Consider the following 12,630-nt stretch of genomic DNA (forward strand, 5'->3'; position numbering starts at 1 on the left):
AAACAGAGAAACAGATAAGAGAAGATTTCCCAAGGCAAAGGTTTCAACAGATTCTCCTAACTAACATGTTCAATTCAATTAATAAGATGATTCCTAAGGCAATCTCAAAACTAGTCTATACCCACTCCCGTGGCATACAAACCGTTGATTACATGCAAGGCTACCGTCCCCGGATCGCACTTCTAACATGTAACTCCTAAAAGCTCATAGGATTAACGCCCTCACAAATATCAATTCCCTTTAGAATTAAATATATGTGTTCTATGTTCTTAGTTCAGGTAATAATTATCATCTCCCGATATCAAATTAAAACCTATGATTATGCTAAATTGGTGGCCAATCAATAAAACAAACAACTATAACAAGAACATAGAAAAGTAATAACAATCTCGATTAATTGAATCAAATAGTCAGAAATTGATCAAATCATGTCTACTCCCTAAACCCTGGGAAAAAAGGGATTCTAGCCACACATAGACATATGAACTAGAATACAATTCTCAATAAAACAAATAAACATCCATAAGAAAAACCGTAGTAGAATTGAGAATCTTCAGTTCTTGCTCTCGCTCCGTTCTCCGTCTCTCTCAGCTCTCAGGAAAAATAAAATATGATACAAAGTGATAAAAACTGCGAGTCGCGCGGAAATACGGCGAGTAGCTCTAAAAAATACCCAAAATCGTTAAAAAACGAATTTTGGGCGGAAATACGGCGAGTCGCGCGGCCACGTCGCGCGGCCGCATGGCTGGCCCGCGTGACGAAACAGAATTCCTGACAGCTTTGCGCAACGATTTTGTTTCGGGTTGTTCTCTCTCATCCGAACTCCGATTTATGATCCGTTTGCGCTCACGAACTCCTATCGAGACGAACTACAACTTGTATTTCAGCTAATTCTTCCAAATTCTGCTTCATTATTTCTGAAAATTCGTTCAAACACAAGAAAGTAACAAGTTCTTGACCATAAACGAATATAAGCTCAAATAGACCATCAAACACACAAAAATCCTCACAACTAAGCATCAAAAAATGACACACCAAGAGGTAAAAATGCATGTTTATCAACCCCCCAAACTTGAACTATTGTCCGTCCTCGGACAAAACAAGGATGAACCAAGAATGAGTCAATAAGAGCGCAGAGAAAAGTGGATAACATTGTGGTTTCAGATTCGTCAACAAAAATACCAACATGCATTTGTATCTCCTATCATCAAGATATCACACTCATGACGAACTTCAAATTATGGTCTCAATGACTTGCAATCCTCACCAAAAGATAAAGAATTTAAGAACTCTCAACTCTCAAGTGCATCAATCAAGATCATGGACGTGTATACGCTCAGTTCAAGCAAGACAAGTGCTCAACCATAGGCTTGTCGATCGTCTCACATCTCCACCACTATACGTGTGCTCCTATAACCAAGATCAAAAAGGTCTTTATTGAAGGTTGTAACGTAGGCTCTTTGGTAGGGTAGGATATATTTGGCTAAGTGACTAAAAGATAATTCTCAATGTAGCACAATCACCAACCTTATAACATTCTAACTCAACAATCATCCACCTATCACAAAAACCAAATTTCCAATACAAAATCCATCACAACACAATAATTAATTCTCATGATATTATGACTTTCTAAAGCATCCTATGTACCTATTTTTTTCAATTCTTTTCTCTCTTTTCTTTTTTTTTTCTCTTTCTTTTTCCTTTTTCTTTTTTTCGACGACTTGTAGGGTACTAGGATTTTTTTCAATCAAGATCAAAGTACATAATCCATAAACACACATCTCCACAAACCAACTACCCCATAACAACAATCTCCAAGCTCCCACCCACGGCTAAACCAAATAAAATGGAAAATAAAAGGCTCAAAGGGGTGAACTAGGATCATATATAGTAATAGGACAAATATGGGATATATAGGCTAGAAAAGATGGCCTTCTATCATCTCAAAGTTATTAAGCACACTATGTGGCCTCGAGGGAGAAACCAAGACAAGTTCTAGTGAGACACATGCAAGCTTGAACAATCACTCAAGAAACAGAAATAAGACTGTAAAAATAATGACAGTCAAGGTTCAAATCCTCACAGCTTATTTCATTGCTTGCAACAACAAGAGACCATGTTTATCATTCATCAATCATGCTCAATCACAACAATATCGACACAAACGCATGCACTTTCACAAGTTTTAAACAGAAATCATCATAAGCCAGTTATTCATCCAAATCCCTACACAACTCATATCTCCACCAAGGTATCATCACAGAGAAACCATCAAAGCAAGACTAACGAACTCAACAACTAAAAAGAAAACAATGCACCCACAAAGAGACATCCCCCCAAACTTATTCACCACCAAGGAGAATAAGTTTGAAAAGGAATTGTGGGGCACGAAAACAAACAAACAAAAGAAAAGAAACAAACTCACCAAAATTGGGTTGCCTCCCAACAAGCGCTATTTTTAACGTCATTAGCTCGACGATCCAGCAGGTGTAGGTGGTGGCCACTTTTCATCAAATTTGAGTACATCATCTGTTTTGAACCAATGATAAGGTGGTTTTCCCACCTTCAAAATTTCTTGAAAACTATGGCCATCCTGTGAACAATCAAAAGTACTACCACACTCCAAAAAGTGTTCATCAGATGAATTAAAATTAAAATCAAAAGATGGAGTTAGATAAAAACTAAAGAGACAAGCCTTCAATGATTTCCCTTGGTCGATGCAAGTGTCGACTACATTTAGGACATTGCGCTCTTCAACACTTTTAAAATTTTCATCCTTCAAGCTCATCTCAACTTTCAGAACTTCTTGCTCTTCTTCCATCGCTTGAGGCTCTTCATATGATGTATCACTTTCGAGCTCAATGGTCATACACTGCTCTTTTGGACTCACCACGGTATTTCTTGAGAATTGGCCCGACTGATATAGATTGCTAATAGCAGTGGTCATTTGAGTCATCTGAGTCTCAAATACCTTCATCTGAGTCCCTAAAGCAGCAGTGGTAGACTCAAGCTTCTCCATCCTCTCATCCGACTTGGAGATAAATTTCATCAGCAGCTCTTCCAAATTAGGCTTCTTCTCCTCATTGATGACTCTATTGGTGACAGAGAAGCCTGATGGAGCTTGAAGCGCGTTATTCGGGCACCCTCCATGATACAACTGTTGCCAACTCTGATTGTTACCCTGTTGTACTATTTGAAATCCACCCTGCTGAAAATTCCTGAAATTCCAATTGCTGACAAAATTTGCCTCTTCCATCATCATCAGATTTTTCACAGCTGACTCCATCTTAGCAATATGCAAAGCATTTATCTTGGAAGACAATGCAGCGATTTGAGTGGCTAACAAAGTAACTGAATCAGAATTTGTGGTGGCAGCAACATTCTCCAAATATACCCTCTCGGCTGGCCATTGATAGCATGTAGTGCCCACGTGTGGTAACCCAAAATATTTTAATTACAAATTTTGATTTTTTTATTTGTTCTCAATAATTAAAGTTTTAAGTCTTATAAGTCGCGCCTAATTATGACTTCGAGCATGAGCATTTAATCATAATAAATTCTAAGCTTTTATTATTACTACTATTATTATTATATTTTATGAGGATAATATTTTATTTCTACATATTTTAAGCCCAAACATTTATATATTTTTTTTAGTGCTGCCCAATTCTTTCTAAAGCCCATTCCTTGAGCCCAAAGAAAAATAGTAAGGGTTTCACACCATTCCTTCATGCACGTTCTTGCTGCAATGACTCATGCCCTAATTTACCTTTCCTTTTTGACTGAATCACAGTTATGGGAAGATTTTTCTTGATTGATTTATCTGCCAAAAATAAGCTCTCAACTTCTAGTATAAATAGCAGTCCCTTTTCACCTATTTTGCACACTCAAATTACCGAGCTCTATTTGCTTTTGGGCGAGGTATTTACGCTTCCTTTTCTCCTCCATTTTCATCTGCTTTGTAGTTTGTTCTGTATTTTTTCCTTTGAGTCCCCGATGACAAGGAGAAGCAGCTTTATCTTTAAGTCTTGTCTTCTAAAGTTTTGTTCAAAAGCTTTTCCTTTTGTCAAGTCAGTGCATAGGTATGCGTGTGTAGTGCACTTCTCTCAATACTTGTTCTACTTTGTTTAATAAATATATATATATATATATATATATATATATATATTATATTTAATACATTATTGTAGGAAATTTTGTTTGGTTAAAGGTGTTTCATTACTTTTATGTTTGACATGTATATATATATATATTACGTGTACTTATATATATGTATATATGTATTGGTTATGAGAATGACTTTGTTTTGTCATTTATAAAGTTGAGGAATCATTACTGTTCCCGTACATATATATACATATACTTTTTGGAGTTATGCAAAAATATGAAATGTATTCTATTTGTATGGTTTAGTATTAAAATAGTTATATTAGTATTTCTTTTATATTGAGTCTTCTGTTATCAATATGTGAATAAGATTATTTTAGAACAACACTTTATACTTTATCTAGTGTGTTTAAGGTATCGTTTATAACTGATATTAGTAAGCATTTTTCTTAAATATTAGTAAAAAGGGGATTTTTTTTATAATTATTCATATTCATGTGCATTCAGTGATTTAAATGTATCTTAATTATGATTTCATAATTTATTTTTAGGCAAGGCGCGCAAGACTTAATCTTTAATTATTCTACACGTGTCAAAGAGAAGTAAAGGTGGGGTTATAACGTTGCATTTAACATTTATCCTTATTATACGTTTTACTCAATTTATATGTGTGAGAAGCAGGCAGAGCCTCCGGGCTATGAGACAGAAAGTTATAACCTACGGGTTATATGAGACAGAAAGTTATAGCCTACGGGTTATATGAGAAAGAAAGTTATAGCCTACGGGCTATATGAGACAGAAAGTTATAGCCTACGGGTTATATGAGAAAGAAAGTTATAGCCTACGGGCTATATGAGACAGAAAGTTATATAGCCTTCGGGCTAAGAGACAGAAAGTTATTGCTTTCGGGCTAAGAGACAGAAAGTTATTGCTTTCGGGCAATATGAAAGAGCAGACAGTTTTTATTGCACTTATATTTTGTTGTGATTCTTATAATATGGATAAATGCACCCCACTGAGTTTATTGTACTCACCCCAAAACAATATCTTTTTTTCAGGAGATGACTCGGGCGATGAGAGGCGGGGCGAATGATGGTCAAAGATGAAAGAAGAATAATATTTTCAATTGGAATAAAGACCCTTTTTGTTTATGATGATTATTTTAATGTTCTCAGTTGGATTCGGGTTTTTAGTTATTTTTTTTAAATATTGAAACCTTGTTATTTTTATTCAAAGTACTTCTTTTTATTTAATAAGAAAATTGGGGCGTCACAGTATGGTATCAGAGCAGGTCTACGTTTCTGTAGACATGCAATAAAAATATTTTTAAGAAAAAAATGACCATCATCGCAACCGCCACGTCGCTACCGAGTGAGGTAAAAGTGAAAAGTATATGTATGATGCTTTAAGTTTTCTTTGATGAAGTTAGATTTTATTTACTTTTTCTCACGTCCTCGAGATTACTTGTCTAGATGGCTAGAACACGCAACACATGTAGAAAGAGCACGTTGGTGCCTACGAGTATCAAAGAGTTGGGAAGACGTTTCTTCTCATACCAGTGGGAGGAGTATGTTTCCAATGGAGGAGAGTCGGGTGATATGCGGGCAATGAATAAAGTAGTAGAAGTAATTGACCCCCGTTTGAAATATTTTGCCCTAGAAGCATTCGAAGCTAGCTTCGATCATTCTGAAAGTTGCATTAAAAAGACATCTTTTGACCGGTATATAAATATCCTTGTGAACAATTTGAAGACTGTCTTTCGTGGGAAGAAAGCTGTAGAAGAAGGCCAAGACTCCAACCATTCCTATGAAGAGCCATCCGTCGGAAATTAACTACTGATTTTTTTTAGACATTGCGTTATTACTTCCTTGTTTTGAGACATTGTTGAACCTCGTTTTGAGGATTATTATTTTGGGTTTTCTTTTAATCGTTTTAATTTTTTTCCTTACCTCTTATATTTTTTCGTGTGATGGCCTTTAGGCGATGGAAAGAACACATATGATAAGATTCGGGGGAAGTGCCCCAAGTGGACGTCTAGCAAGTCGGGTCCCTACTCGTACTACCGAATTATTGGATAGGTTCCAAGAACTAACATGGGACCATACTCTTGGAGTAGAAATGCAGCTACTCCTCTACCGTGACCTATGGAGGGAAATGGAAACTGAAGGTTGCACACCTGAACCGTTGTACTTCACGGAGCGAGTTAGGGAAGTGGCTCCCAGAATGATAGGATGGATGGTGGAGGAAGTGATGGAAGACGTCGTCAAAATCGGACCCGGAAGACATGGATTAATGGAAACTCTAGACTTTGAGGAGTTTATCTCTGAAGTTTTAATAACTTGGAAATACTATGTCTATGGGAATAACTCAAAGACAAATGGCCCAAGCAAGAAGAGGAAGAGAGCTAGTAGTGTTTAGTGATTATTTAAGTCTTTATGTTTTTTTTTTCCGTTATTACAAGATGTTTGTTTTATGAGATGCTTAAAAGAAACTAGTATCTAACGTTGTTTTGACCACCAACTCTAATGTTTATACCGCATTGTTTTAGTTCATGGCCAGGACAAGGGGTAATAGGAGACCTCCGGCAGATGAAGAATCTGATAGCGAAGCCACTCAATCAATGGGAAATAGGAATCAAAATCGAAACGATGTTAATACACTGGCCCAAGTACTAGTACAGGCGTTGAGGGGGGCATTGCCTCAACAACCACCACAACCTCAGGCGGAAAGTGGAAATGGAGTAGTAGCTCAGTTCCGGAGCATGGCACCACCGACGTTGAAAGGAAACGAGGGACCTTTGGGGACTGAAGAGTGGATGCGTCAGATGGAACGCATTTTCAACTACATGCGCAGTAGAGATGACTCGAAGGTGACATGTGCGGCCTTCCAACTTATAGATGATGCAGGGCATTGGTGGGAGTCAGAAACTGCTGTCTTTACTGAGGAGCAGGTGAGAGCCATCAGCTGGCGGACTTTCAAGGAGAAAGTGATGGAGAAGTATTTCCCAAAAGCTTTTCGCAAACAAAAGGAGATAGAGCTCATGAACCTGGAGCAAGGGAACCTGACCGTGCTGGAATACGAGCGAAAATTTACCCAACTAGCTCGTTTCGCCCCTCACTTGGTGGACACTGATGAGAAGAAGGCATGGAGGTTTGAGAATGGGTTACGCCCTGAGATTGGTGGACACTTGGCGGCTCTCAACATCACATCATACTCAGAAATCTTGGAGCGAGCTCAAGCAGTCGCATCACGCCTCAAACTAGACAACTCGGTTGCTCGACCTCAACATACTGGAGGAAAGAGGCAGTGGGATGATCGAGACAAAAAGAGAAACAATCAACCAGAAAAGAAACCAAAGAGTAATATGGGAGACAACCAAGGATTTGTGCCGAACAAGCCTCTATGCCCACGTTGCCAGCGCCACCATTTCTGTAATGACCCGCATTTTTATTTTTATTTAATATGGTATCGCGATAATTAATATCGCATCTTTCAGTAAATGAAACCCAGCTGCCAGTTATATATGAATCCAGTTTATGGTCCTGATTTTTTTTATCAGAGACGGAGTTATTATTTAGCTTTATACTTTTATAACGTATGAGAAAAACGTGACGAGAATTATTGAGCCATTCAATAATTTATTATCCAGTTTAATAACTGACTTAGCAAAGTCAAGTTATTAATTTATATGCGATAGAAATATTATTTCTATTATTTACTTGGAAGTCGTGATCTAATTCCGAATCATAAGAACGAGTTAAATTAGATATTTAATTCGTAGAGAGCTATAACGAAGCGTCGTTATTTAGTAGAAACCAATATTAGTTTTACAAATACTTGATTAATTAATATTAATCAAGCTAGATGATTTTTTTTATTAGTAACTTCAATACTTTACAATCATCATCATCATTATTTTTATTTCTCACTCCCTAATGTTTCCTACACTATACACGCACACTCCACTAACTATCAGCCACCAACCTTTGCACTCTACCAACTCCACCACCCTTTTTCTCCACCAAACTTTCCACTTACTTCCTTCCCCACCACACGCAATAATGCAATACTCACTCAGCTCATTCACAGAGTACCAAAGAACAATCCCAGCTTGTTCCTGCCAAGTTCTCAAGGTAAGCTTGCCTTAATGTTCCCATCTTTCTTCCATTTGCAACCTGCATTTATTGAAAGAAACAAGTTTGATCTTTCAGTTCAGTAGTTCCAGTTCATATAACTCAGCAACAACAGCCAACCAACAGTTAGACATCAAGGTATTATACTAAGCTCAGCTTATTCAAATCCAGTGCATGCATCATACCATCAATCACATGTTTGAATAAAGATACAGAGTATACAGATGAGAGTATGCATAAAGAGACTTAGCAATCACAGGAAGTTAGTTTATATACATGTTCTTCATGAGACAAATGCATTAAGAACTCTTATCAAACAGATGCAATCACATGCCTAGTATTGATATCTCGCATTTAGTAATATAGATATCTCGCATTTAGTAATATAGGAGCCAAGAAAGTTGAGTTATGAACTGCCAAAAACTAGAAGTTCTTCTTCACAGTAGAGTATTACTGAACTTAGCATTTGGGGGAAAAATGGGGAGTCTTTGGGTCGAACCTGTTCCATTAAACGAAGAAGGAAAGCAGCAGCAACTCCAGGCGCAACTCCGGCGAAACAGCAGCAGTCGGCGGCGGCTCCAGGCCGGAGCAACGCCGCTCCCAGACGGCGACCGGCCGCCCATTTCGATAGGGCGCGGCCACGATGATATCTCAGATCCATGGCTCGATTAAGGGCTCTGCGATGAAGAGAAAAGGCGACGCTGGGTTAGACGCGTCAATAGACGACGCCGGTGGTAGCAGGCGACGGCTGAACGGCCGGATGAGAGAGCGCCGGCTGAATCGCCGGATTCCGGGCGAAGAAGTAGCAGCGACAGCGGCGATGAATTCTTGAGTTAGGGCTCGACTGGTTTGAGGAGAAGGGGACGAGCGGCTCTTCCAGAGAGAGAAAGGCGAGATTGGATTTTGAGGAAGAGAGAAGACGACGCCGGACGGAGCAGGCGGTGGCCGAACGGAATCTCGGTGAGAGGAGAAGAGGCCGAGCGGCCGGCTTTGCGTGAGAGAGAGGAGAGTGAGTTCTGTTCCAGCGTGTTTTGAGAGAGAAATAGGCTGATGTTCAGCCGTGAAGGGGAAAAGAGAAATGAGAATTGGGCTTTCTTTTATTTTGGATGGGCTGGTAGTGATTGGGCCGAAAATTTTTGAAAGAGAAAGAATTTTGGGCCATTTTCCTTTAAATGCTAATTTTGGAGCAGATTGGGCTTTCTCCTTATTATTATTAGCTTGGGCTTCCTTCTTTTGTTCTAATTGGGCCGATTTTAATTACTGTATGGGCTGTTGTTTTAATTCATTTGGGCCACTTTTATTGATCTGAGCCCAGAATATTTTTATTTAGTTGGGCCGAGTTCATTTCAGGAATTGGGCTTTGTCTTTTAATTCTTTGGGTTGCTGTACCATATCAGCTGGGCCGAGTTTTATTTAATTTTAAGCTCAGAATAACTCATTCTATTCTTGGGCTAATTTTAAATTATGGACTGAAATTTTATTTAGTTGGGCCTTACATGATTTATTTATTTGAGCCCAACTATTCATTATTTAATCATTTGGGCCAAGAATTATTTAATTACTAAGCCCAATGAATTATTTCAATTGGACCTTTCATTTTAGCTATCCAGGCCCATTTCTGCTTAATTAATTATTGGGCTACCTTATGTTGAGCCTTTTAATTATTCAAACTCATAACATTTCAAATTCTCATTATTAAGCCCGATTAATTATGAGTTTATAAAGAGAATAAGCTGAAGTATTTAATTATTTTCTATCGACTACGAGGAGCGGGATTTATTTAATCGACGGATTAGAACACCCTGAAGAGAACGGATTAATTTTAGTTAATTATCCGGAACCATGAGACGAGACTTAGCTTTTGTTTAAATCCGATAACCTGGATTAACAATAGAATTTCCTTGATTATTATTTCAGAATATTAGTTCATGCATACCAGATTCATGCATAGTTAATTACGCTTTCTCATTAATTGAGAATTTTCCTCGAGGCAATGTCTTATTTTATATTCTCGTGATTAAGGTCAAGCGCGAGAGTAAGAACTACACAAGGAGTTAGAGTACCTTAACAAAACTTTGCTATCAGGTGGGCAATTTCTTACGCGTAAATAAAATGCTATGCAAGTGTTATGCTTTAAAATGCAAATTGGATCTTCAAGTGTGGTATGCTTTATTACGCTTATATGAGTTAAGCTTTATTATGCTGCACGTTAAATGATTTACGCTATGTTGTTTATACTATTTACGCCCTATGTAATTTACGCTTGATTACGCTTATTTACGCTTGAATGCCTTACGCTGATAAGTTTATGCTTATGTTTGATGCTTGCGTCTGTTGGGGGAGGCCTCCCTCAACAGTACGATGCCGTGTCCGCTGAGGAGGGCCTTCCTCACGGCGCGATGCCCGTGTCCGCTGAGAGAGGCCTCTCTCGCGGCGCGATGCCAGTATGCCAGTATGCCAGTGTTACAGCGTCTATTGGGGGAGGCCTCCCTCAATAGTACGATGCCGTGACCGCTGAGGGAGGCTCCCCCTCACGGCGCGATGCCCGTGTTCGTTGGGGAAGGTCTTCTCCACGACACGATGTTTGTTAATGAAGATTGATGATGAAGAATGCCCTTATGCTATTTAAGAATTTGGAAATGTTTAATGAGCAAAGAATATGAAAGAAACTCATGCCTCTTATGCGATATTGTGAAATTGTTAATGATGTTATATTATATGCTTGGCAACTGCCCACTAAGTACTCTTGTACTTAGCCCTTCGATGTTTATGTTTGTGCAGGTTGAGCTGTGATGGGCGATGAAGTGTTGTTGCTGAGTGGAGTTTTTATCGAACTTAAAGTAGGCTCAGAAAGGATACATGTCTTCATACATGTATCTCAGTTATGCATTCCGCTGTAAACACTGATTATTTCAGTTACGCCTTCCGTTGCAAACTCTGATAATGTTTTAGCCAAGCCCCTAACGATGCCTTTTTCCTTTTTAAGGAATATTTCACGCGTATTCAAGCTCTTTGAGTATTCTTTTATGCACCCCTTTCTAATCCCGCTTCTTAATTTCCCTTCCCCAGTCATGGTTTTCCCGGATTAATTATCCTTAATTAAGGCCGGTCGTGACAGAGTGGTATCAGAGCAGTTCGTTTGCTCTGAGCCTAAGAGTTTATTTATGCCAAACTTAGAATGGATCACTAAAGTGTCTAGAGTTCAATCGACAAAGCTCAGCACTTCATCGCATCACACTCAACGAAGCAGAATGGTAAGCTCTTCCAAGTTTTGAGTTAATGTTTACAAAAAGTGAGTAACTGTCAATAGCTATGTTAAGTTGTTATTGAATGAAATGATTTACGCAAGCGCGATTAAGTATGCCTATGGAATGAATTCCTATGAACATAGAGCTATTAAGTTATGAGATCACCACTACTACAGAACATAGAAGCAAACGTAGAAGAAATTCGACTGTATCTTTTGGTGGCTATAATGAAGGCTGCAAGATAAGTGATGTGTATAGAATAATTTTTAAGCTCATGATTTTATAGCCGCTATAAATCTCCATGACTTATGCTTAAGTATCCAATTTAGATGATGAGATATTATATGCTTAAGAATTGATATGACTCATGGATTTGAGATGCTAAGGACCCTTAGAGCTTACTACATCAATGTTGTCATTGGAGTTATGACTTGTTTACAAGTTAGAATAAGTTGACCTTTACAAGAATTCTTTAGAGGTTTGTATTAGATTATGCTAGAGTGTACTAATTGGCACATCTTTGCTACCAGAATGCGGCCTAAGAGAGGACGCCCTGCGAGAAACAATAACAATCGCAGAAACCGTAACGCTGTACCCGAAGAACCACAAGATGCTCAAGGACATAACCCATCCCCTCCGCCCCCAACTAGGAGAGTCGAAGAACTCTTTTTAAGGCAAAATCCACCTACGTTTGACGGAACGAGTGAACCGGCTGAAGCTGAGATTTGGGTGCGTGCAATGGAACGCATCTTCAACTTTCTACATTCTACTGATGAGGAGCGCCTATCTTGCGTCTCATTCCAGCTAACAGGATCAGCGGATTTCTGGTGGGAAGCACGACGAAAAATTTTGACACCTGAACAATGGGCAAGTTATACTTGGGAAGATTTTAAGACAGGATTATATGATAAATATATTCCGAAAAGCTATAGGAAGAAGAAAGAAGCTGAGTTCTACGAGTTGAAACAAGGAAAGAAATCTGTGGTTGAATACGATAAGGAATTCTGCAACCTGTTGAGGTTTGCTCCGCAACAAGTGGACACAGATGAGAAGATGGCAGAGAAATTTTGTGCCGGACTGCGGTACGAAATTAAGATGGCTCTAGCAAGCCACGGAGGACTCTCATATACGGAGTCTCT

General features: G+C 38.7%; 1 protein-coding gene across 1 annotated transcript; it reads left to right on the top strand.

Annotated features, from left to right (window-relative positions):
• The first annotated feature begins 6,661 nt into the window (after nucleotides 1–6,661).
• LOC130998703 (uncharacterized) lies at nucleotides 6,662–8,915 on the top strand. Its single transcript, XM_057924115.1, has 2 exons — nucleotides 6,662–7,541; nucleotides 8,707–8,915. Exons 1-2 carry the CDS (start codon nucleotides 6,662–6,664, stop codon nucleotides 8,913–8,915), a joined length of 1,089 nt encoding a protein of 362 aa, XP_057780098.1.
• The last annotated feature ends 3,715 nt before the right edge of the window (nucleotides 8,916–12,630 follow it).

The sequence above is a fragment of the Salvia miltiorrhiza genome, chromosome 8, assembly GCF_028751815.1.
Source record: "Salvia miltiorrhiza cultivar Shanhuang (shh) chromosome 8, IMPLAD_Smil_shh, whole genome shotgun sequence".
Taxonomy (NCBI): domain Eukaryota; kingdom Viridiplantae; phylum Streptophyta; class Magnoliopsida; order Lamiales; family Lamiaceae; genus Salvia; species Salvia miltiorrhiza.

What these genes read in the sequence shown, in the direction of transcription:
- LOC130998703 (XM_057924115.1), top strand. Translation starts at nt 6,662, where the DNA reads ATGGCCAGGACAAGGGGTAATAGGAGACCTCCGGCAGATGAAGAATCT. An exon ending in TTGCCAGCGCCACCATTTCT is followed by an intron (nt 7,542 to 8,706) that starts GTAATGACCCGC and finishes TACTGAACTTAG; the next exon opens with CATTTGGGGGAAAAATGGGG.